Source organism: Sciurus vulgaris, assembly GCF_902686455.1.
Source record: "Sciurus vulgaris genome assembly, chromosome: 7".
NCBI lineage: Eukaryota > Metazoa > Chordata > Mammalia > Rodentia > Sciuridae > Sciurus > Sciurus vulgaris.
Window position 1 is genome coordinate 99257159 of NC_136467.1, and position 27243 is coordinate 99284401.

General features: G+C 32.0%; 1 protein-coding gene and 1 long non-coding RNA gene across 11 annotated transcripts in view; one reads left to right on the plus strand and one right to left on the minus strand.

Annotated features, from left to right (window-relative positions):
• The window catches only part of KHDRBS2 (KH RNA binding domain containing, signal transduction associated 2), a 577654-nt gene that overhangs the window by 197779 nt on the left and 352632 nt on the right, over positions 1-27243 (plus strand). For all 10 annotated transcript variants that reach the window (XR_013764976.1, XR_013764977.1, XR_013764978.1 and 7 more), the window contains exon 3: positions 4209-4325. Coding sequence is in view for 3 of the 10 variants with exons in the window: in XM_079146741.1 (XP_079002867.1) it covers positions 4209-4325 (117 nt within the window). In the remaining 7 variants the exon portion in view is untranslated. The remainder of the gene's footprint in view (positions 1-4208; positions 4326-27243) is intronic.
• The window catches only part of LOC306665335, an 811245-nt gene that overhangs the window by 184438 nt on the left and 599564 nt on the right, over positions 1-27243 (minus strand). The gene's annotated exons all lie outside the window — the stretch shown is intronic.

The window sequence follows — 27243 nt, forward strand, 5'->3', positions numbered from 1 at the left end:
ATTCTGACTAATGCTTGGTATCTGTCTTCATTTTTATCATCATAATGCTTCTAAGATGATATATAATTGTGACTTTAGTTTGACTTTTGTCTAATTTCTAATGAAGTTGTACTTTCCCTGTTTCTATTTTAATGATGAAGAATGTACCAGAATTTAGTGATGCTGTGATGAAGTGATTTTTTTTTTTAATTATGGATAGTCAGACTATGCATTAGGTATCTAGATTTCTTACTGCTGCTGCAACCATCATAAACTTAGTGTCTTATGAGAATGAGCTATCTAAAATTGTATGTGTACAATGTCTTTAGTAATGTGTTTCACACATTCTTCGAAGCTTTAATAAATAATAATAATAAAATTATAAAATATTAATAAATAATAAATAAAATAATAAAATAACAATAAAAAAATTTATTCCTAGAATATTTGGGAGTTTCTGTTGTTGCTATTTTAAATAGCATCTCTTTTTAAAAATATATTCTAATTATGTTACTGGAATGCAAAAATATATTTTATTTTTAATATTGATTTTTACAAGAAAACTTGCTAAGCTTTCTTACTAATAAATTCCTTCAAATTAAGTTTTGTATATATATAATTGTATAAACTACATCTTTTTATTTTTCTAAGTTTATCTTTTTCAATTGCTTTTATCTTTGGGTTTGGATAAGATATCAAGAATGCACTTTTACCTTGTTTCCAATTTTGTTTTACCATTATGTTCACTATTTTTTTTTTTTTTTTTTTCATTTTGAGTAAAAATCTTAGGTCAGTTGAGGAAGTTTCCTCTTTACATTCACAAGATGGTGTTTCTATGATTAAATTTGAATTTTATCAAATTTTTTCCATACAAATCTAATTTTAGCTCTTTTCTACATTAAGTTTTTAATGAGTAATTTACAATTAGTGATTATAAATCTTAAACTATTTTGGTATCTATAATAAACATATTTCAGTTTTGATGTATTCTTTGTATTTCCAACAGATCTTGCTTAGACTACTATTTTGTTGAGTGGATTTTTTCACTGTTTTTTATGAGTGACTCTAGTCTATAAATTTCCTTTTCTGATTTAGTTTTGGAATAAAGGTTATAATAGCCTATTAAAATGAGCTATGGGATATTTCCCATTTAATTCTCAGAAATAGTCCACATAGTTAAGAATAGTGTACTTCCTGTAAACCTAATCAGAGTCCTCTGTACAATTTGTGGAACTAGTATTTTCTAGTAGTACATTTCACCACGATCATATTTATAAAATTATATATATGGCTTTTCAGTCACCTCATTTTCCTTTTCTCTACTTTTAATTGAAATGCTATTTATATGAGATGAATTACACAGACCTTAAGAGGGCAACTTGATGAATTTTGAGGAAAGTGTACCTATCTCCAACAAAATGCAACAATTCCTTACTCCACATGGATCCTCATGATGCTCTCTAGCCACAAACATTCCAGCCTTCTATTCTCAACAGGCAGCCACTATTGTGAATTCTAACAGCCTATATTACTTTTGCCTCTAGAATTTTGCATAGTAGAATCTAACATGACATACTCTTGTATCTGGTTTGTTTCTCTCAAGTGTCTGTGAGATACATCCATGTTGTGTCATCCACTGACTAATTTTTTTCTAGTTATATATAAACTCCTTTGTTCTCCTAGGATGGACATTCATTTATTTCTAGTTTAATTTTGATTGTGAATAAGAGTTCATCAACATTTTTTTTTTTTCTGGGAGCGGCATACCAGGGATTAAACTCAGGGGCACTTGGCCACTGAACCATATCCTCAGCCCTATTTTGTATTTTATTTAGAGATGGGGTCTCACTGAGTTGCCTAGCACTTTGTTTTTGCAGAGTCTGACTTTGAACTCCAAATCCTCCTTTTTCAGCCTCCCAAGCTGCTGGGATTACAGGCATGTGCCATCACATCTCTGCTTATCAACTTTCTTATACATGTTATTTTGTGAACATATGTTTTTTATATCTCCTGGGTAAATACTTAAGAGTAGAATTCCTGGGTATTAATGGACCTCTACAATTAACTTCAAAAATAACTAGTCAATTTCTTTCCAAGATCTCTGTTTCATTTTAAATTACCAACATTGATTCCTCCAGTAAGGCCACATTTCCGTCATTTTTTGTTCTGTCTTCACTTGGCTATATTCTTCTTTTAGTTTTAGCCATTATGGATTGCATGTATATGTGCTTTTATTGGTTGTTGGAATTTATTATAGATTTTTCTGTACTAGTCATTTATCAGAAGTAAAATATTTTCCCCCCATCTGTGACTTCTCTGTTCAATTTTTAATGGATTTCTGGATCAGCAGGTTTGTGTGTGTGTGTGTGTGTGTGCATCTTGCTTCCTAGTTAAGTAATATTTTCCTAGTTTAAGTTTACAATATTTATTTCTGCTTTCTTCCTAGAATCTTCATGATTCTAGCTTTTACTTTTAGATCTATGGTCAATATGAAAATAATTGGTAGTACAATAGTGCAGTTATTAATCCTGGTGACTCAGGAGATGGAGGGAGGAGGATCACAGGTTTGAGGACATCCTCAGCATCCTCAGTGAGACCCCTGTCTTAAAATGAAAAATGGGGGATTGCTGGGAGTGTAGCTCAGTGGTAAAGCATCCTGGCTTCAATCCCCAATGCCCTATCCCCCCCCAAAAAAAATCTAAAATTAAGGTAGATTTGCCTATTTGCCTAAGTGTGAAGTAAGGTATAAAAGGTATTTCTGTGGTGCTTTTGTCTAAGTTTGTTTTCTTTCTTTTTATTTTTTTTGCATATAGACATAATTTTTTAGCAGCATTTGTTGAAAGACTTTACAGATTTTCTTCCATTGACTTGTATATTAAAAATTGATTGGTAATCTATGCTTAAATTTCCTGTGTACTAACCTATACTATTTATCTGTTTACCTACACATACAACAAACAACACTCCTGTGCAATATTGAATAAATGTGTTTATAGTAAATATCCTTCTTTCTAACATGAGCTTAGGGGGGAAATATTTCATTTTTTATAGTTTAGTATGACATATTTGTTTTTACAATATTTTAATGACATTTAAATATATCTTTATTATAATATAATTCACATACCATATAATATACCCTCTTAAATATATAATCCATTCATTTTTAGTTTGTTTACTAAGTTGTTCAAGCATCACCAAGATCCATTTTAAAATATCATCTTATCTAAAAGAAAATCTCTTTGTTAGCCATCATTCCCCATTTTTCTCTTTCTCCCCCCAATCTATTGTTTTTCCAAACCCCAAGTCTCAGGAAATTATTTTATATGACAAACATGGTTCTGGGGATCATGGTTTTAAGGAATAGAAAAATGCTGATTTAGCAATCACTGAATTTTATTTGTTTGTTCTTCATGCTCCAACATACTTTTGGGTACATTTTAATCTCGTTGTATTTTATAATTAATTATTTATAGAATGTATGCTAGTCTGGGACATTTGATTTGATAATTTTTTTTAGTAGCTGTGATGCAAACTCTGATAATTGTTCTTAATCTGCCTGCTTTTATCCATGTTTTAGGATGAATTAGCAAATTGTTTGTAATCCCAGAATTTTTCACTTACAAAAACTGTGTGTGTGTGTGTGTGTATGTATATTATACTTCTATTTTTAACTTTATTTATTCACTTCTTTTATTTGCTGTCCTAAGAACAACTCTAAAACAGAGAATATAAGATTGGAGAATAATTAAGTGCTTTTCTTCCCAGTCATTAAATTTGTTATAGAATATTATAGGCATCATCAATGTTTTACAAATATTAACTTTATATTTTGTTTTACAAATAAATTTTAAATGTAAACTTTTGAAATTTTAAAGATCTGTGGACTTAGGTTAAAGGAATTTAGTTGATAATCTATTTAGAGAGAAAAAGCCTATAGAATTTTACATCCCTTGTGGTTTTCCCTGATTTCTTTCCATAAAGCATGATGGTAATCATTCAATTGGGTAAGTATACATGTTTAACCTAGTATTGATATTGGCATTTCTCTATTAACAGTTATCCCTTTTTAAATGGGTCATAGGAGTCTTAAATAGTTTCATGTCTCTGGATGGCCTAACTTTCCCAATTATAAAGTTGGAAAAACATATAACCCTTCAGTTATTCTTGACGAATATCATTCTTTTACTGTACCCTAAAACAGACTGTCTATTGATTTTGTTTCCTAGTTCAATTTTGTGGGGAAATTGCTTGGACCAAGAGGAAACTCCTTGAAGAGGCTACAGGAAGAAACAGGTGCTAAAATGTCTATCCTGGGCAAAGGATCAATGAGGGATAAAGCAAAGGTACTGATCTTGAATTTAATGTTTAACACAGGCAGGAGTTACCTGTTAAATGGGTGGTCACATTTACAAGCTCATCTGAATTGCCCTTCCAACATTGGCTATGATTTCTGTCTTCTGGAACCACCCAGTTGTCTGGTCTGATGTCTCCTCTATCTTCATAAAATTCAATTATTGCTTCCTCCTTTTTTATAGAACATATATTCTGCATTTTCATCCACTTTAGTCCTTTGTGTAAGCTGCTATCATACCTTTTCACTTTGTACATCCTGTGTAGAATATTTCTATATGTCTGTGTTCATTTTCTTTAATTCCCTAGCTGGATCTCTTTTCTTTCTTCAATCATATCACCTAATCACATCTATTGTATCATTCTCTCATTTTATCTTGCTGCTCTATTTCACTTTGATCCTCTTACCTGAAGCAATTTCAAATACTTATCTGCAAATCTAAGAGAATCCTGGTTATGTCTTGAAATGTTTCAATGATATTAAACAACTCATCTGACCCCTCAGAAGAATGATAATCCAAGAAATATTTCAAGTTTGATGTTTGAAATCATTTATTTCACATCTGAACTACATCATTTCCTATTTTATAAAGTGATAGCAATTTCTATATGAGCGAATTCAGTGTTTGGGAGAAATAACTATTTGTAGAGATTTATTCATAAAGTATCTTTGAAAATTTGTTGGGAAGTGGTGGCTTGGTATAGTAATATCATTTGATGATATTCTAATTTTATGGTTTGATATATTATTACAGAAAATGAAAATGTTGAGACACATATCTGACTATAGGAATACTTAAAAACTGCTTAGGAGTTCTTTCTTCAAACTATTAATGAAACATCTTAAGTGAAGGAATTTCTAGTGGAAAATGCCACCTAACTGGTGAATAATATACTGTGCAGAAAATAAGTTATTGTCATAAGTCTGTATTTAGAGTTTCAGCAAGATACCCTAAGTGGGTGCTGTTTTAGAATGGTTCGATAGTCCACTCTGTAAATGACAACAGGGATCTCTATAACCTGTGATCATTCTATACTATGTAATTCCAGAAATGAATATATTTTTGCCATTCCTGCCTCTAGTTTCTCTGGCCCCATTTAGAAGAAATATTACGAGTAATTAAGAGCATCTAGTCATGAGATAAGCTTTGACCCTAGCTCCAAACTGATTTAGATTTTCTTTGCACGAGATAAAATGACACATGATAATCTCTATGCTTTTACATATTCTTTAATATTGTTCTCATTATATTCCCAAGATTCCTCATGGTCTTGCAATATAATTTTTGTGTGGGCTTCTGTGCCCTTACACATGCTTTAAAATTTCTGTCAGTCATTGTCTCTCCAGCAGAATTTCCCTGAACTCCTACAATAACCTGACTACTTTTTCATCACTTAATGTGTTTTACTGAATTATCTGTTTATCTCATTAAACTGTAAGCTTCTATAGTCTGGAGAAATGTTCTAGTTCAATTTTTATTTGAATCTTCACGTAGTCTCTCCCTATCTTCTAAAATAGGTATATATTTTTATCCCTACGTATTTGGACATTTTTTGCTGTTCATAAATTTTTAAATTGGATTCCTTTTCCCTGTGACCCTGTTAGATACCAGCACAAGTGCTAGAAAATTCAATAGAAACAAATTTCCTTCTATTAAGTTTCCATTAGGTTTAATTTACTAATATTACCTGTTACTTAGGATTCTGTTTCTTATTACCTTCTTGGTGATCCATCATGTTTGTCTCTGCTTTGAGTGTTTTCATATTTCTCTGCAAAATTAAATAAAATAAAAATATTTAATAGTGATAAAAATAATATATCATACTATAAAATGCATTTTCTTAAACCCAGGTTAGGCCTTAACTGTCAAGAGTATTAGACACATGGCCAGGCATGTATATAAAAATTCAACCTTAGTAAATGCTTTATTAAGATAAAGATAAATCTTTGGTAGATTATTTATTACGGTGCTGCTATTTTGCCTCTCTGTAATAAGACCTGAACAAGAAGGAAGGTTTTCCATGATTTTGTTGTTTTTCTAACAAGTAAATAAAATCTATCTTATTCTACACTGAAAATATGTATGTGTCTAAGTAAATGTATATATGTATATATTATATATACATATATGCAGTTATACAAACAGGTATATATTCACACATTAATTGAAATAGGATTTATTGAGCATAGTATGTGTCAGCCACAGATCTAGTTTATAGTAATTAAAATGATAGTGTTTTTCCCCCTGTTAGAGTTTACATTCCAGTGGGAGACACAGACAGTAAATAAGGGAGTACTTTTTGTACTTTCAGACATTGGTAATTTTTATGGATTAAAGTAAAATGGGGGAAGGGAAAGAGGTTAACAGTGGTGGGAGCAGTATTTCAAATCAGTGATCAAATAGAACATTAGGATAAAAAGAATTGAACAAAAGACAGATCAGAAATAAGAGAGATGATGCCAGATATAAAGGCCCTAAGGGGGAAACCTATACCTTTATCTGTGACCTTATGCATAACTATTATGACAACTATAGCCATATCACTTTAATAACTACCACACAATATATTTTCCCCCATTGGCTGCCACCTGATTTCTTAGCTCACTTTTATTTATTTATTTTATTTTATTTAATTAATTTATTTACTTTTTAGTGCTGGGGATTGAACTCACTGAGAAGTTCTTTGCAATTGTGGCTTGCCCTTATTCTTCATTGTTATTCTTATTAGTCCCTGGGACTGCCTCCTCCTCCTCTCTCCAACCTCTAAGGCCAGGGCTTGGACTTCAGACTTCTTTCTTCCCTGCATGGTCTCATACTATTTATGTGCTTCTGAACCTAAAATTTCTTGTCTATTCTCCGTCTCTCTTTAAATTATAGAATCTAGATTTAAACATTTACCTCCTTAAAATGTTAACATGGATATCTAATAGGCATTGTAACATACTTTGTCCAAATGCATACACACATGTACTAGTACGTACCTGTCTTGATGGAAACTATCTACTTGACCAAACTTTAGTTAGTTCCTCTCAACTAGGCCATACGAAGATAGATGAACTAAGTTTATCTTAAGTTTAGATCAGCAGGCATTTAAGGAAATCAGCATGCAGCTGCAAATCTGGTTTTCACTTTTTATTCAAGAAAGGCACAAGAGTGAAGTATTATGAGACACTATTTACATACTTAAAAGTCCAAGTCAGTCATCTCCTTTGCTCCCATGACCAGGTGACTGGTCAGAAAATATCACTTAATAAGTTTATCAGCTTCACCATTGTGCAGAAATGATAATGTAGATTTTTTTCCCCAAGTTGTGGATTCTCTTAATGTGCTACACAGTGTATGTCTTAAACTTGATCTTTATCTCATGATAAAAGAAAATATTTGGCAAGTAGTCCAAGTCAAGGAAAAAATGACTAAATCAAAATTATTTATTCCACATCTTCTATTTACTCAAGAATAGATTCCCAGCATGCTACAGTGATGCAGCCATATTAATGTTTATAGAAGCTCAATTCACAATAGCCAAAGTATGGAACCAACCTAGATGTCCCTCAGCAGATGAATGGTTAAAGAATTTGTGGTACATATACACAAGGGAATATTACTCAGCCTTGAAGAAGAATGAAATTATGGCATTTGCAGGTAAATGATGGAGCTGGAGAATATCATGCTAAGTGAAATAAGCCAAATACAAACAAGCAAAGGCTGAATGTTTTCTTTGATAAGTGGATGTTGATCCATAATGGGGGGTGGGGAATAGGGAAGAATGGAAGAACTTTCGTTTGGGCAGAGTAGAGGGGAGGGGAGGGGATGGGAGGAGGTGTGTGGGTAGGAAGGTTGGTGGAATGAGATGGATCTTATTACCCTATACATATGTATGATTACACGACCTGACTCTGCATCATATACAACCAGAGGAATGAGAAGTTATGCTCCATTTGTGTACAATGTGTCAAAATTCATACTGTCATGTTTAACTATTGGAACAAATTTTTTAAAAGAATAGATTCAATATTATGCTGTATAAAAAATCCAAAGCCTGAATCAAGCCTTTACAAAGTTGTAATTTACTTAGTCATCCTGACCTATTTGACATTTTCCTTAAAAATAGTAAATAAAGGCGAGGCACAGTGGTGCATGCCTGTAATCCCAGTGGGTCAGGAGGCTGAGGCAGGAGGATCACCAGTTCAAATCCACCCTCAGCAACATGATGCAGTAAGCAACTATCTCTAAATAAAATACAAAATAGGGCTATGGACGTGGCTCAGTGGTCGAGTGTCCCTGAGTTCAATCTCCAGAAACCCCCCAATGGTGAAGTAGTAATCATTTGGATTAGTGGGATAGAGTGATACTCACTTAAGTTCACTATTGCAGATCTAATAAGACTTTTAATCTTTAGACAGAAAAAAAATAAAATTTTAAGGTTTATTCCCAGATCATTATAAAATTGGCTGCTTAATATAAAAGAACTTCATGTGTAATAAGGCTCAACAAATTTAATGTTTTTATTTGTGTTATTTTGTTCTTGGTGGTGAAAGGGAAACATTACCTTTTTGTTTAATTTATACCTGATCAATAGCTATGTAAGCAGAGAAGTAAACAAAATCCAAAGCAAGATAAAATTAGTAATATCTAATATATTACCAGTAGCAAACTACCATACGGTCATGGCTTCCTTACCACATTGGCCAGTTCCCAAGCTACACGAACCCACCTTCTACCTAAAACCATCCAGGACTGCTTGAACAAAAGATAAGTTTTGTATTGTAAGGATAAAAGATATTCTTACAGAAATCTAGAAAGTAAAATATACAGCATATTTGTGATATTTCAAATACCTCAGGAAATTAAATGACAGTTCAGAAATTTCTTTGAAGTCTTAAGTCCTTCCTATACATACCATATGGCCAGTTGGTTCAAAATAACTATGCAGCTGGTGCCATCTCTAACAGTTGCTTCTGAGCAATCTTTGGAGTAACTTACTGTTGCTTCAGACCGAGTGCTGCTATTTTTAGTCCTGTTGATGGCAAAGATTATTGAGGGAGAACAGAGGAAGCCATGGTTCTATAAGCTTATCTTTGGAGAGGGTGAGGAGCATTATCCTCTAAACGAGGTCAGAGAGACAGTGGCAGCATGCACCCAGACAAGGGTGAGAAAACAGGAACATGTAAACATAACTTTCTTACGGATTTAGGCATTGTCCTTAAATGGTGGAAATTATGGAATGTAGTCTTAAAGCATGCTAGTGATTAAAATGTTAAAAGGAAAGTACTTTTTGGTGGAGCTTTGTTTGAAAATGCATGATAATTCTCAAGGCAAGCTTGATCTCTTTGATGTGCTAATAACAAGTGCAGATTCTGTTTTATAATATATCTTGTCATTTGGTGATGGCTACTTTAGTAAATCCTTTCTGATTTCATGGCAAGATTGATTTTCATCAACAATAAAATCAACTAAAATCCTTCAAAGACATGTGGCTGCCTGGTGGGCATTGTGGGTGTGAACACCTCACCATCCAGCCTTTTCTCTTTTGGCTTCTGGGTTCTAACATCAAACAGGCCCACAGTCTCTCAAATCCTGAAGGGCCAAAGTCATTGCTCATTGCTTGTCAGTCAGGCTGAGACTGGTTACGTAGACTCCTGTTTCAGCTCTTTAATATCCTGAACACCAAAGCAACTTGTAATCCTGCAAAAATCAAGAGATCAGGCACTTTCACTTCAATCTTAGCTGTGCCCCTCATAAACTGCTCAGTAGATTAGCCATATTTACTTCTCAGCTTACCTTTTGTGAAAAAGAATTCCTAGCTTATCTTGATTTCCAGCAGAGATAGAAGAATAAGCACAATCTTTTACTTAGTTATCATTTGAAGTTGGGAAGAAGGAGAGTATCATAAATTACAGATTGGTAGAATTTTATTTTCTTTTCCTCACTGCATTCTTGTGTTATTCTGATATGAATTCTGAAGTTAACAGATTCAAACATCCCACCTGAAATGTAGCATATGTAACAAAAATAATCACATATACATATTTCATAGGGACTCAATGAAACCAGTGTTTCAAAGTTGAAGCAATAAATTATTTCAAAATATATTTAGACTCTAAGAGATCAAATAATTATAAGAATTGGGTTGAGTAAAATTTGTCATCATATTTGTGATATATGATTTTTCACATTAACATCTTCATTATTTTTGCGTTTGATTAATTTGTTATTCTCTGTGGTGTACTGTAACTTTAGAATGAAAAAAGAAAAGCCATAAATCTACCCTGGCTTAGTTTTTTCATAAGCTTCGGTGACAGAGTGTGAGGTAGCTATATATTATGTATTGTGAATGAAAGATAAATTATCTTAAATCATTAATTTCCTCTACTCTGACTTTATTCACACCTAGAAAAATTCATTTTAATTATTGCAATTTAGATCTACTGTTTGAAAACTTTGAGAGGCCAAATGTCATAGTCATAATCCATAGTTTATATACAAGTAAAATTTGTTTTAAATGTTGCTAATATATAATAGCTTTCCATCCATTGTCACTTTGGACTGTATCATTTACTCCCAAGAAAAATGAAATAAGAGGATCTCAAAGTCAAAGCCTGTCCCGTATTATTGCAAGACATTTTTATTTCATGAACTATTAAGTAAATAGAATTACAAAAACAGAAATTTCACGTCTAATTGATAGAGTATTTTTCTCCTATTAAACAAGGCCTATCATTTTTTGTCATGACCTTTACTGACAAAATATTGTAATAAAAATTCACATGAAATATAACCAATCCAAAGAGGAACCAGGTATATCTTAGTAATATTTTGAATTTCACATTGTGTGACAGTTTTAAAGAAAGCTTCAAATTCTTTGACATTTCTTCTGGAGATAGGTCAATGGAATTTAATTCTCTTCTCCTTGAATCTGGATAGTTTTGGGGACTTGCTTATAACTAAGAAAATACCAAGTGTTTATTTGTGAACTCTAAGGCTGCATTGGGAGAAGATTTGCATTTTTGTCTTCATGTGAAGAATCTCTCTTTCTTGGAATTCAAAGATGCCTTGCATGGAGTCTGAAAATCTGAGGCTGCTTCCTGTGAGGAAAGCCAGCATTACATGTGCAGTATTTGTGGAGACTCCCAATGTAGCTCAGCCTTTGCACAGTCTCAGTCTAGGCTTCATAAATGCAAATAAAGAACTTTTTAGATGATCCTAGTACTTAGTCATTTCAGGGAACTGCTACTCAAGTCCACCATCCTTGACCCTAAAAATCCTAAAAATCAGAGGCAATATACCCTTATCACTGGATCTGAATCTCTAACTCACAGAATCCATTTACATTATAATCATAATAAAGTGGTTGTTATCGAAGGCCAGTAACTTTGGCATGGTTAGTTATGCAACTACAGGTAAGTGGAATGCAACACCAATACTTTATATATTATTTTAAAATTACTTCCAACATTGTTAGCAATTTTTCAAATACTAGATTTCTACTGCACTCTAAAGGCAATCACTACAGACTGATAAGTTCTAGAGTTCGTGTGTGTGTGTGTGTGTGTGTGTGTGTGTGTGTATTCTGTTTTGTTTTCACTTGAAACATCCACTGACTTAACCGTGTTCCCAAATGATGGAATCACATGTCAAAGTTTTGTCTCAAACTTGCTAGTAAGGGACATGGCTTTCAAAGAGGTCATTCAAAGATTTATTCTTGGTATGGACAATACACCCAAAGTAGAAAGTTCCAATTTAAAAAGTATTAGGGTGCTATAAATCTGGTGGTTTTTCTGATTTTGAACGTCTGCTTTAAAGTCGCAGAACTAAGTTAATTGGACAGGTAGGTCCAATTGCTCCATAAGGCTGCTTAATTTTATTATAACTTGAAAAAACAAGTGCTCCAGCATTTTACCCAGGGTACTGGGTGGATTCCAGGAGGGGAAATCTACCACACCACAGACAATACTGCCGCAGTCCTAGATTGGTGCAGTTCTTTCTTAGTTTCTCATTTCGACCAAGACAGATCATTGAATATTTGTTTAGGCTCCAGAATATTTCTGTGGCACTTACGTGCTAATAGAACATAACTGGGTTTGCTATTTCATCAGGCATTTCTTACATTTCATATAGAAGGTGAAATGTAGATAATAGAAATTTACACAGTACATGGACCATCAAGATTACCTGCAATATATGTACCTGTTGACATTTCTTTTTACTAATTCCCTAAATTAAGAAGGTCCAAGCTGAGTCCTAAGGCAAATCTATATGTAATCTATGAATTACATATTCATATGTAATTTATAAATTATTGGTAAACTTTATATTTTTAGTACTGCATCCCTATATCTTTAGTCATTTAGTTCTTATCTCTCTCATAAATAATGATATTTATTTTAAGTGATTATTGTTAATTATTATTTTAATTGTGCATATATTGGGGTACAGTGTGATAATTCAATACATGAATGCAGTATGTAATGAACACGAGGTTATTATTTCCATTTCCTTAAATTTAAAAAAAAAACTTTTGATTAACACATAGTAATTGCTCATATTTATTAGGTAGAATGTGATATTTCAGTACATGTAAACATTATGTACTGATCAAATCAGGGTAATAACATTGCTACCTCCTTATCACTGCTTTGTGTTTGAGGCTTCAAGTTCCTGTCTTCTAGTTATTAATAAAATACCTAATAGATTACTGTGAACTATTACCCCCCCACTCTGCATTAGAAGACTAAATCTTAGTTCCTCTACCTAACTGTGCTTTGCTACCCAATATCTTACCTCCCTCTGTACCCATCTCCTCACCCTTCCCAGCCTCCAGTAATCAACCTCCAAGAACATTTTCTGATGAAAAAGGTTGCTGTTATTATTTATGTGTTTTTTGAAAGGTGCTATTAAATATTTGTTTCAAAGGGTTGGAACTTGATGCAAAGTTAAGACATGTTCTTTGAAGAAAAACTTGAATAACTTGTTCTAGCACAGCATAGGGAATTTTGAGGTACAGTTAAGAGGATAATGTGCCAGAGTGGGAATGCTCTGGAGAAAAATCCTGTACTTAACTCAAGTGCATCATCAGCACTAATTTAGAATCTGAATTTCATTAGATTCAGTAATGCTTATTTGACTTAGTATTCTGTTATCTCTTTATTAGTTTTTTAACTTCACAAGTCATCCTAAGGTTGAATAAAGTAATCTAATTCCATCAGTCACAAATATCTGAATCATTCCCTTGTTGAATAGAGTTGTCATGAATAATTGAAAATTTGTTTGGGTTCTTGATAACACTTGTTGAAAAAGAGAAACCTCTGCTTTCTGGCCAGTTAATGATGCTACACAGCTCCTTTACTAAGTTCAATTTTAATTGTTTTCTGTGGGCATGGGTTCACCAAGATTGAAGTCAGAATGCTGAGGAAAATGAAATACCCGGAATACAAGTGAAAATTTATTTATTTTTCAGTAAACTCAATTTATGTAGCACTTGACTTTTGGAGCAGGGCTGCTTCCTGTGCACTGCAGGCACACTGTTCTCAAGACAGTCTGTATGTAAGTGATACTCCTGCACTGTCTGGTGTGGCAGAAGCTAGTTGCAGGAGCAAGCATAGCAAATGCCAATAAAGGAAACACTTATGCTTTTTTTCTTAAATATTTCTATATAAGAAATAACTAACACTCTTTACAAGCATATTTACTTTTAAAATGTTATCTGCAAAGGAGTTTACTTTTTTTTGTGCAAACTTAGCATTTTTTTAGAATTTGAAAGTAATAACATTACATTACTTTGTTTTTGTGGTTAGAATTTTGAGATGGATTGCAATCACCTCAGCCAGTATTGTTGCATGTGGTTTCTTCCAGATAAGGAATCCATAGGCTATAGGCATATAATTGCTAATAACTGTAATTATAGCTTCACTGTTGGGTTGAAAGGGAAATAGAAGCAAACAAAATATAGACCTTGATTAAAAGAATTTGGAATATTCTCCAAGACTTTAGTGTTCATATTTCTAATTTTGCCAAACCCTCTATTTGCTGTTTTTCTCAATAATGAGTTTACTGTTTTCTCACTCTTTTTTTTTCATGTTTTAAAATATTTTTATCAGTAGATGCTTCTATGGAATGCTTTTCCTATTCTTATTTTCCTTCCTTGGCTATTTTCAGGATGCCAATTCTATAAATTTTAGATTAAAAAGTTTTATCCACATTTTATTTAATAATGATCAAAAGTAAATTATGTGGAACACTTTATTATTACTGGTACTTCTCTTAAAAAAGATGTCATAATTTGAGTAACGCACACATATGTTTTATTTACACCTCTGTAGTTTCAAATTAATTGCCTACAATACTAAAATTAAAACTAGGTAATCCTTTATTGTTTCCAAATATTATGATGGTAACTGTAGGCTTGAGTTAAATTTCCTTCATCTGATCTTAGGTATAATATATGTGCTTCCATATCATCATATATCCAGTACCTTCATTTATACAATCTTTAAAGTTGGCAGAGAACATCAAGATATAAATTCAATCCATTCATGTGTATAGCCACAATATATCATTGCCCAACAAATGTAATTTGCCTGAAATGACTTTGTAATTTAGGAAATATTTAATTACAGGCTTAAACAAACAAACATTAAGACCAGTTTGATGAAATTAGCTTGCTTTACCTAGGACATTAGCATCAAGGAATTATAGCAATAGAAGAAATAGACCTTACTGTTTCCTCATGATGTGTCTTAAACTGTTGCAACTCATGATTAATTAGTAGAAACTACATCCAAACTACTTTAAATATCAAAGGCTTCTACAAAACTGAAAGGTTTGGAGGTGACTTATTTATGAAAGTGTCATGATCCATCTTCTCTCTTGTTCATCACAGACACTGTGTATCTTGGGTGGAAAATGGGAACCCATCTCCTCCTGGGGTGCCTGAGTCCACTGCCTATAAGGGGTTTTATAGCTCTCTCTGTGGTGACAAGCATATAGGGAAGCTCATCCCCTCAGGAGGAGAGAACTGTCCCTGCAGGTTCTTCTGAGAAAGCCCCATGCTCTGGAGTTCAAAGATTCTTTTAGGATGAGAGTTTTCCTCATTTCTTCATCCCTATCGAGTTGTATAGGTTAGAAAATCAATCAAGGTATATTTAACTGAGCATCTGTAAAGATATTCTTTTCACATTGCTATGTTATTTAAATTGCGAACCTAAAATTCCACTTTAGAGACGACATTTTACCTTTAGCCAGTTGTTTTATAAACACCACCTGGGCTAGATTGTTTGTTTCTTTCTTTATTTTTTTGTATCACCTTCATTAAGATCTGACAGACATACACTAAAATCTACCACTTTTCAACATTCAAATGTATATAATAATGTTTGCATCACCACAGTCAAGTCAAAAAATTCTGGTGGGCCTTGCTCATCCGTGAAACACTGGTGAATGTTTATTGGCTTTTGTTACTATTGTTTAGCCCTCTTCCAGAATTTTATAAATGGACTTCTCTAGTACTTAGAATACACCATGTTCCTGCATTATTTCACTTAACGTATGCTTTTGAGGGTCATCCCTGGTGCAATGTATATCCATAGTTTGTTCTTTTATATCATTAAAAGTTTCCCATTGGGTGCCTGCACCACAATTGTTTATGCATTCTTCTTTTGCTGGTAATTTAGGTTGTCTCCAGATTGGAGTACTATGAATAAGGCAGCTTATGAAGATGTATGTATATCTTCATGTGAGCATGTGTTTTCACAATAGAGAATTTATAAGTTATTTATCGAAGCTAAAATACAAGGACATTTAAATCTTTTTCATTACTATAATTATCATAACACTGTAAATTTTTGAGAAAGTTAGAAAGCACTCCTAATGTATTGGTTGCATATATGCTGTTTGATTTTTGGTACAGTTACATGACATTGGTAACATCTATTAGATCTAGGAAAATCTCTCTTACCAGTTGCTCATTTTTCATTCGCAAATAATTATTTCTAAGTTAAGATTTGGGAGAATATTTTTCCATCAATGCCCTGAATGAGGATACCAGAATTCAGAAGTAAAGTGGTGATTCAGATTCCCTAGCCAGAGAGACTAGATTTGTTAGATAAATGAAGCCATCTGCATCAATTTAAATAGTTCTACCAAATTGATTCGTGAAGTGTCTAATATTTCCGTGTAATTAGCAGTGGCATTTTCAAACTCTATATCCAAGAGGAAAATTTAACCTTCTCTGTAGAATTGCACACTCTAGGGTTGCTACTTTAGAAAATTATATTGTTCTAAGGGAGTACTCACCGAAGAATTATATCAGACTCTGAACAGATGCCGCAAGATCCCTGTGTTATTACTGGCGACCGGAGTGGTGATATTAGAAGTCTTCATCTCCTCCCTCGCATCTGATGTTAAGGCAGATTTCCTGTTTCTCAGCTCTGACAGTTTAGTGGTGGATCTCTTGTGGCTATTCCAAAAAAGTTCTGTGTTCTTTTTGATTTTCTCTTCTACTTTAAAATTAAACTCTTGTCTTTGAGTTTAATGTCTGTCTTCTTGGGGCTCTCAGGGGTTTTCCTCTCCTAGAAGCTTGAAGGCTTATTTCAGATGATAATACCTCTTTTCCAGAAAAGGTGCTCACATCTACATATGTACATTCACTTAAATAAAAGTGCACTATCTATGTATAATATTAATAGAGTCATATCTGTGTCAGTATAATCCATGAGATTCATGTCTCATATCATTTCTTTACTTGTGAAAATCTTAGAGATGGATTTATTATGAAAATCCACAAGTCTGTTAATATGCCATACTCACTTCTGTTTTATCTTTGCAGCTTAGACTTCTGATCTTTTTCTTCTTTGTGCTGTGTTAGTGGTACTGAATGCAGATGAACCACAAGGCTATTTTATGTAATTGAGAATAGATATGCTTAGATAATTAATCTAGAGATTATTTGTCTTCCATGAACTATTGCACGGGAATTAAAAATTAATTTCTAAATCTAGTTATGTTTCCTGATAATGCTACTTATGAAGAAATTTCTTGGGCATAATAATAGATTATAATAGATGGTAGATTTAATTTATTCAATTATAAAAGTCATACATTTTGAGAAACAGTTTTGTGAGAAGGATGTCAGATTGTAAGGCCCCCAAAAAGGAAACCCCAACTCTGTCCCATGGATGGACGGCAACCCCAATCAACCGCAGGAGACGTCACTTGATGCAAATCGCAAGAGGTGTTTATTCCAGCGCGCTGGGACCCAACTGGAGGAGTCCAGTCCCTAGCAGAAAATCTTGTAGGTTTATAAAGGCAGAAACCACACATCGGGAGGGGTCGCACATGAAAGGGGGAAAAAGGGGGGAAAAAAGGAAAAATGGGGAACAAAGCTGCCAGGAAATTTCAAAGGGGGTCTGGGTTTGCTGATAACATACAACATGTTTCACCATGTTTTACAACAGGGTGTAGATTCTGGTCAATAGTTTCTGGTAATCCTACTGTTTGAGCACTATCTAGCTATCTGGCTCAATTTACTCTTTTATTCTCTGTTTGGGGCTGTTTCCTGGAACAGCTTTAAGGGCTTTGTTCCCATTACTGGGAGGGAAACCTTAGGGAGTTGAGATGAAACAGACAGCTTAAAAAAATATCCATTCTTTCAAGATAAATTGAGCACACCTTAAAATTTTTCAAGGTTTTGTTTAAAACTATGTATCACCCACATTAAAAAATGCACTCCCTTCCCTCAAATGTCAAGCAATACATGGTCACAGTACTATAGGCAAACAACTTCTGTTGCTAATCTTAATATTTTATTGCACCTTCTACTAAAAATATTATTATGAATTTTTGATATTTTATTATTATTAGAGTACATTATGCTTGGGTAGTTATGTAAAATTTCTAAAATATTGTTAATTATCATCTGTAATTAAGAAAATTAGAAGATAATTTATGACCACAATAAACTTCATCCAGGCTGTTGAATTAAGAATGCAATTTGCCAGTTTCACTTGCACATAAAAATGTTACTATTGTTTTTTTTTACCTCAATAATTGAACAGAATTCTAATTGTAAGCTGGAGAAAGAAACTTCAATGCACATGAAAGGAATCGAAACTATTTTCATCACTTCTCAATCGCAGTGATCTGAGGGCACACTATTTACACACTAAGACAAAGGATCACGTGAATTATCCCAGGTGTTGACAGTTAAATTTTCACATTCAACAAACTTATTAGTTGAAAGTTGAACATTAATTTAAGCAGGTAATTTGCCAATTTCTCTAAGAAAACAAGTTGCTATTAAGTTATTAGTTTTTGATAATGCTTGTGTGTATCCACAGGCATACAATCATGCTCTTATATAAATGGCAAATAAGATAGTTCAATATTCTTTGAAATCTAAAATTTTATACCGTATTTTTTATAAAATAAGATAGTGTATTTCGAAGGAAAAAATAAACCTCTTGTTTCTTCTCTGTTATATCACTATTCTCAATACTTCACTTTTTACTAAGATGAGTATGGTTTCATTCCCATTCTCCACACAATCCTAGTGACCAACTGGTTGACATTTTAACTCATTTCTGATACTAAATGCCTGGAGTTAGCATAGACCCTACAGGTTAAAGGCTTAAACCCTCAGATTGATTCCTACTTCAGATGCCAATCAGACATGCTGGTCCCCCATTAGAAATTTCCTCAGTCTGACTTGGCTAAGAATTGGAGATATTAATAGTAGACATCCTCAGGCTCATTAACTTACTGGAATGGCTCACAGATATCAGGAAAAATACTAGATCACTGATTTGCTGTAAAAGAATGTAATATAAAAACAGCCTGACAGGAGAAATACCTAGGGAAAGGTTTTGGGGAGGGGCCTAGCACCCCACATGTTCAACCATGTGGAAACTCTCCAAATCTCATTCTTTTGGGGTTTTATGGGAGTTTCATTTCATAAGCATGACTTATTTAGTCATCAGCCTTGCTGATTAAGCCGGTCATCTCTTCCTTGTTGCTCTGCCCCTCTAGAGATTGAGAGAATAGAACTGTACTTTCTAACCATCCAATCACATAGTAGGTTCCTCTGGAGACCAGCCCTCCATCCTTAGGGGCTTACAAAACACTTCAATACTATAAACTATGTCGATGAAAGGAGCTTGTTATGAATAACAAAAGATGTTCCTCTTTCCTTTGGTGCTCTTATGACTTCAAAAATTCTGAAAGTTTTAATAGCTCTGTGCTAGAAACCAAAAACAGAACTGTCAATCAAATATATATATTTCTTATTTTTTCACAATATCACACATTTATTTGCCTTCTGATATCTGATTACTTAATTTTAAACATTGGAGTGCTTTTGACAGTAAAAAAGTAAAGTTATGGTTTTCCTGTTATTTTATGAACTTTTTAAATGATAATATTGCCCAACCACCACAATCCAGCTTAGATCCCTCACTCCATGCAATGGGAAGAAGTATTCGTAGACTACTTATTTTCAAAGAGAATTACTTCTTAAGCTCCTGTGATAGATCCAAAATACAGGCAAAGAACATCCACCAGATGTACAAAGGGAGTTCTCATAAAAAAGAAATCAAAACAAGGAAGCAAAAAGAAAGGTGATAATGGAATAAATATTTCCTGGATTAAATAAGCAAGACTTGAAACTACACCTGTAACATGCTCACCGTCTACATAGGAAAACTGACCTAGTTAGAAAAAAATTGGACTTAAGAAAAGTCTTTGTGTATGCAGGCAAAATATAAGGGAACAGACTACATGCACATACATCAGGCTATCTCAGTTATAACTTTTGTCAGAGATCATCAAATAAGTTAGACAAGATGCATAGGAAAAGATAATAGGAACCTGCGATTTTTAATTCAGCCTCTATAACCTTTAAAATGTGATTTTCGCATAGTAACATGTAGAAACTTAGGGAATATTATACCAATAAGTTCTTTCTGAATAATTTACCAAAGAGGCCAAACATAAAGGGTTTATTGAGAGATCCCTATAGTCCTGATGGAGATATAATTCTGTCTTTTATAAAAGGGAAGTACAACTGCGTAAGTAAATGGACACATTGAACTTGAAGCACTTCTTCATAATAAAAGTTAAGAAATCTGTTTATTTCAGGTAGGTTCATAGATTTCAGGAGTTAAAGTGGCTCTTTTTGCTCCAAGAGTATAGTGTGGAATCTGTCACTACAGTAATTCCAGTGAAATGAAATACTTCAGTTGTTGTAAATTCCATGATAAAGCATGAAACAGCATTGACACACACTTGCTAAAGGTTTAAACCTAATTTAGATATAATTAAAAATTTCTAGAAAATACAGGAGCGGGAACAACCTAAATAATGCAACAATGATATAATAAGTAAAATTTATCTATCACAACACTATATGGGAAAATGTATCTTCTACATGAAAAATATTGTGAGAAAAGAAAAGGGACTGAGGGTGAACATTAAAATTAAAAGATACTTAGAAAACGTATCAATATATCACCATAATTGCACCTAACTTTAATCCTAAGAGACGCAGTATTTAAAAAGTTATAACTGGATAAAATATTACTGACTTGATACTTGTTGAAGTTAAAATGATATAATTAATTCCTATATGTGTTAATGATATCAGGGTTACGGTTTTTGACCTTTTTTTATCCTTCAAAAACAAATATTGGAAAAAATATTTTTATATGTGGATATATAAAAGGAAATAATTTAAGAGAAAATATGATAATAAAGTGATTACTATATTAAAAATATTATAAAATATTCCTCCCAGAGATAGAAAGATACTGGTATTTCAAAGTTCCCTTCATGGAATCTTAAGATTTAAGAAGAAGAAGCTAGTAGACAAGTGCGTGTGTTAAGTTTGAAAAAATGGTGATGGAGAGAAACATGCAAAATCGAAAACTGATCTTGCAAGACAACATCGTAATTATCTATTAGCACAGTATTTTTAGAAGAATTGAACAATGTTGCCAGACTGCTCTTTGAGCAGGAATCTTAAAAATAAAGTATCAAAATTAAATTTCAGTTTAAGGGTAAATGAATCTAACAATGTTAGAAAGTTTAGAAAAATTTACATTCCTTAAAGTGACTTGATTCTAAATTTTAGATATAGTTATAAAATTAAATTTCTTTGTTTGTGTTTGGTTCCAGGGATTGAACCCAGGGGGTGCTTAACTACTGAGTCACACACACCCCCAGAACTTTTTTTTTTTTTTTTTTTTTTTTTTCAAGACAGGGTCTTGCTAAATTGCTTAGGGCTAAGCCAAGTTGCTGTGGTTGGCGTTGAACTTGTAATCCTCTTTCCTCAGCCTACCAAACCACAGGGATTACTGGTGTGTGCCACCTAAATTTAATTCTTAATACTTTTTTAATAAAAAATAAGTTTTCATTCTACTCTTAAGTTTAATTGCTATTGTTATGACTCTTGTACATGAAAACAAATGCAAACACATTATTCTGAATTATTTCTACCAATTATGTATCCCAAGTCTCTATTTGTTATGTTACTGGTGCTCATGAGGATCATGATAAATACTTTTAATATACTTTAATGGGTTACTGTTTCAAGAAATTTTGTATTGCCACAATAGAGACAGTATTTACATTACATTAAATTAAATTACAGGATTACAATTAAATAGAATGATGAAAATATAAAAAGCTCAAAGCAGCAATTCTTTAGAGCCCAGAGAAATTAGATTCTTTGATTAACAATTCAAGAAGATGATAAACAGAATTTAGTTAACTAAACAAAGCCATTTTGTTTTTAATATCACCATCAAAGATTAATGATCTCTCATTTAGAAAGACTGATAAGTCTATAAATTGTTTTAGGTTGATAAATTGCTATTGTAATGTATTTTGTTTTCAATATGTATCTATGGAGAATCATTCTAATTTTTAAGTTATGACTCTAAATAGGATCAGATACAGAAAACTGCACTGATTTATAGTTTCCTAAGCAACACATTTAAGGAAAATTTTATAGTCCATTTCAGCTACCTTGCATATGTTTGGCAATAGAGGGAAAAATAATGTTACACAAAACCCAACATTACAGTTTCCAAGTAAATTTTTCAATAGAGTTAATAAAGTACTATATGATATTAATTGTTGTTCCAACTTTATTATACATATGTAACTTATGTTTGCATTTTATAATATTGGGTTATGGTGTTCAACAAATTATTTTGTTTATGGTGTAATGTCAGAAAACAATCATCTTGTGCTTCAGAGTTGCAAATTACTACCTTGCTTCTCAAAACATAATGGTATAATTTTAAAGAATAGTAGAATGTAGTGAAAATCCTATTCTTTCTTAGTTATTGATCAGTAGTTAAACTTTGTATAGTAAATTCTTTGCATATCAAAATAATTTTAAGAAAAAATATTCTATCAAATGGTCTAAATTTTGATTACCATCTTACTTAATCGAACTTTATTAACATTATAAATGTATTACTGACTGAAACTTTATTTCACATATGGTATAAAATGTTGTGAAAATTAAATTTGTTTCATTTGGTGTTTTTTATTTTTGCTTTATATTAGAGGTGAATTTCTGTTCCTAGCGATTAAACTGAAATTTAACTCTAATGTAAAGTAATAACAGAAACCATGCCTAAATAGATTTTTGTTTATTTAGACATTTCAAAAAACTACTTACAAAAGACTAGTTAATAGTTATAATTTTTAATAAAAACATTTTTCTAGAGAAAGTATTGATTCATGTCACATTTTTTCAGTTAAACAAGAAACAAAAATGTGGATGTCAGTTTAGTCTGAAAAAATTAAAAAGCTGGAAAGCAAAGTTATCTTCATGATCAGTTAAGATGTATTCAGAGAGCATTTTTTTACTTTAATTTTGATGGTGACTTCTGAGTGCTTTCAGCATTGCTTTTCTTTTCTACTGTGTGATATGGACAAGTTAACTGGTAAACAACAAAATCTAACTAACACAACCTCCAATGAATGAGATATTAACTGGTAAGAGGAAAATTTATATCAGTCACACATTATGGGAAGACTTCATGGATGAAATGAAATTCCTGAAATTTTTTGAAGTGGACTTTCCATTGAGATTTGAATATTCTTTGTGGTGGAATTCAAATTAGATGCTAAGCATAAAACCTGAAATCTTCCTCTTGAAGATCATAACTTTTGTCAAGATTTAAAAAAAATAGTAAGGAAAAAATGCTAGTGAAATATTAAAAATGAAAGTAAAGAAAACAACATATAAACAATTCTCTTGTCTTTAATCTCAATAATTGACTTTTGGATATAGTAAATAAATAATTTTGCCAGAATTTCTTAGCTTGGTATGATGATATAATATACAGACTGTGGCTATCAAAAAATTGAAACTGGTAAGTAAACACATTCTCTAGGTTTATCATTTACAGGTTGGTTAACTCAAATAAACCTTCAACATTTGCCCAATCTAAGCATTCTTTGAAATGTGATAAATTTGAACTGAAATTTGCTAAGTAAACATCTTTATTTCATGAAGAGAAGTTTATTTTCCAACCCTAATGAGTAATCTACTTATAAGGTGAAATCCTAAAAATAGGCAAGAACATTCCTAATATCTAACACATGGAAACATTTTCTTCCCTTTCCCAAATATCTTTTAACTTTTCCCTCAAGGGCTCTCCATCCTTCAAAAGGAAGATTTTCTTGTTATTTTCCTTGGCTGTGTTTGAAAAAATTACTTTTCCTTTACCCACTCTAATTTTGTTTCTATCCATCAGTAGGGCATTCTTATCTAACTAAAATGACTCCTGGAGGCATTCTGTTAATCTATTTTAGACTTTCACTTGTTTACATCCACATGTTAACCTTCCAAATCCAAGTGCTATGTATGCATGTATTTAGAATGACATCACTTTGATAATATTAAAAGTAGGATTGTGCTTTTTGGTTGGCAAGTAGATGACTGCTGTTAGTCATAACTCATTATCCTGTCAGAAATATGCTATTTCAATAGATTGAGAACCTTACACATTCTCTATGTACATTGTAAATCATAAATTCTTCAAGTATTATTATTTATGTCTAAATTATAATTTGTACATAGGGGATCTTGTAATTCTTCCTATTCAAGTGTGGCAAGATGCTTTATACTTTTTCAAAATAGATTATTTTAAAATAGTTGGTAATATTGAGGTAAATTATATATATTTCTAGCACTCTTGTTCTACTTAATACTTTCTCTTAAAGCATAGAGAATTGTTAAATTAACTTAATATTGATAGAAGTGGTAGATTTCTTTACAATTAAACTAATCCCAGAAATCAGTGAAAAGATGTGATATAAATTTTGTCATTTTTAAAGAGAAGATTGCAAAAATGAAAGGTTATTCTTTAATATTTACATGATTTTATTCACAAATCCAAACTTGAAATGCTATCAAAAGATCTTTGATTCTCCAGTACAAAATTTAAAAAGGACAAATTTCATCTCAAAGATATGACTTAGAATAGTCAGACAATATAAGCAAATGATTATCTGAATGATTACAGGAAGTTTTCTAAATCAGACCTTTCCATAAGCACTGACTCATGGACTTTGTTCAGAAATTATGTAAAGTAAATGCTACTAAGTCTTCAGGATACATCCTCTGACAGATTGTTCAAAAGAATTTGTAATTGTAGAAAGAGATTTATGGAAGACAAAGATTTATGCATGTGACCACTTATGCAATAGTCATTAAACTTGATTTAAACAAAATTAATTTAATCTTACATTGAGAATTACCCAACTCTTCAAATCATGCACTACACTCTAAATTATCTCCTTTGTAAATAAGTTGCTTGATTTTTATTTGAAATGACAGTACATTTATGTACTCTTATTGATTTGCACTACTGGGACATGACTACAAAATTAACAATATACAAAGTGTTTCAGTGTAATTACCAGATTTAGTGAAGACATAAGAAAGAAACTTTACAAGACTGCAATATGATATGGCCCTTACTCTCTCACCACTTGAATTTTATATATAACCATATACTTTTACTCAGCTTCAATCAACTTAAGCATCTATAGCAATACCCAATGAATGAATTAAAACTTTAAAACACAATTTTAAAATAGTTTTGTGGAAATCAGATGTTTTAATTAATGACTTAATTAGAAAACAGCATTATATATAGTAGGATATATTGCTGTGAAATGCTAAGGCAGCCATGGAATGCTATGTAACTTAAGAATAGACTTTGATACGTTGAAGATGTATACTATCAAAGAATTCACAAAAATAACAAAATAGATATTCTGGTTTGCCCAGCAATCCAACAAAGGAGATAAAATAGACTAAAAAGCAAATATTCAAGTAATTGAAGTAAAGGAAGAACAAGAAATAAAAGAAAACAAATAACAGAGGGGACATATATAAAACCAGATTAATTACTTAAATTTAATCATAGGCACATTAAATGTCAATGGTTTGAACACTCCAATTAAAAGAGATTATCAGATTGGATAATTATACAAGTTCCACATCTATGATGCCTGCAAAAACTTTATATATAAACAAATAATTAAAAGGATGTGAAAAAATACGCTAATAACACTATTCTAAAGGAAGCTCTATTAATATCAGATAATTTCTATTTCACATAAAAGATATTATGAGGGGAAAACTGATCATTTCTTAGTGGCAAAGGAGTAACTTTGTCAAAAAGTCTTAACAGTTTTAGAATGCATGCATGTAATTATGAAGCTTCATAAAATGCAAAGTAAGATGGTTAGAACTGCATGAAGAAATATATGAATCCACAGTTATAGTTGAAAAACACCTTTGCTCAATAATCTGTAGAGCATACAATCAGCATATAGAAGAGTTGAACAAGAGTATCAACCAAATTGACCTACTTTTACAGATAAGCCCTGTCACTCCAACAATAGCAGAGTGTATACCCATTTCTCAATGTTCTGCATACATTACATTTACCAAGATGCATCATTTTCTGGGCCATAAAACAAATTTCAATGAATTTTTTAAAGACTGAAATATTACAAGAATATTTTTTTGACTGCAATGAAATTAAATGAAAGATCAATAATGGGAAATCCTCCACATATTTTGTAAATAAACAAACATGTCTAACCCATGGGATACAGAAAAAAGTAAAGGGACTTTAGAAAGTATTTTAAACTTAATGATTATTAACATGCAACATATCAAAGTGCAAGATATGCCACTAAATTAATAGTTTGAAATTTATAGCATTATACCCTTACATTTAAAAAGGTGAAATGTCAATTTGATGACATCACCTTCCAACTTAAAACTAGCAAAGGAAGAGTAATTACACCAAGTAAAGAGAAGAAAGCAAAGATAAAAGTAAACATCAATTAAATACAAAAAACAATAATAGAGAATAAAAATCTTGTTATTGTGGAAAATCAATATAATTAATAAACCTCTAGTCAAATTAAGATAAAGAGGAGAAATAAATGATCAATACCAGGAATGAAAAAGATGGCATTACTATGAATTTAACATATTAAATTGGAAACAAAAACTATGTGCAATTTTATCTCACTAAATATGCAGCTTAGATTACATAGAAAAAAAAATCTTTAAAAGATACAAACTACCAAAGTTCATGCAATAAGAAATAGATGTTGAAATAGTCTTTTATGAAAGAATTTTACTTTGGAATAAAAATCAGAAAAAAAAATTTCCATGCCCAGATAACAGGTGAATTTTGCCAATAAAATCAGGAAAATATAATATCAATTTTACATAAAATATACCAAAATATTGGAGAGGAAATAATATTTTCAAATTCTTTCCAGGAGGCCAAATCATAAAAACATTGTAAGATACATGTAGTATGAGAAAAACAGTGATTTGGTAATCTCAATAGATGCATAAAGAGCATTT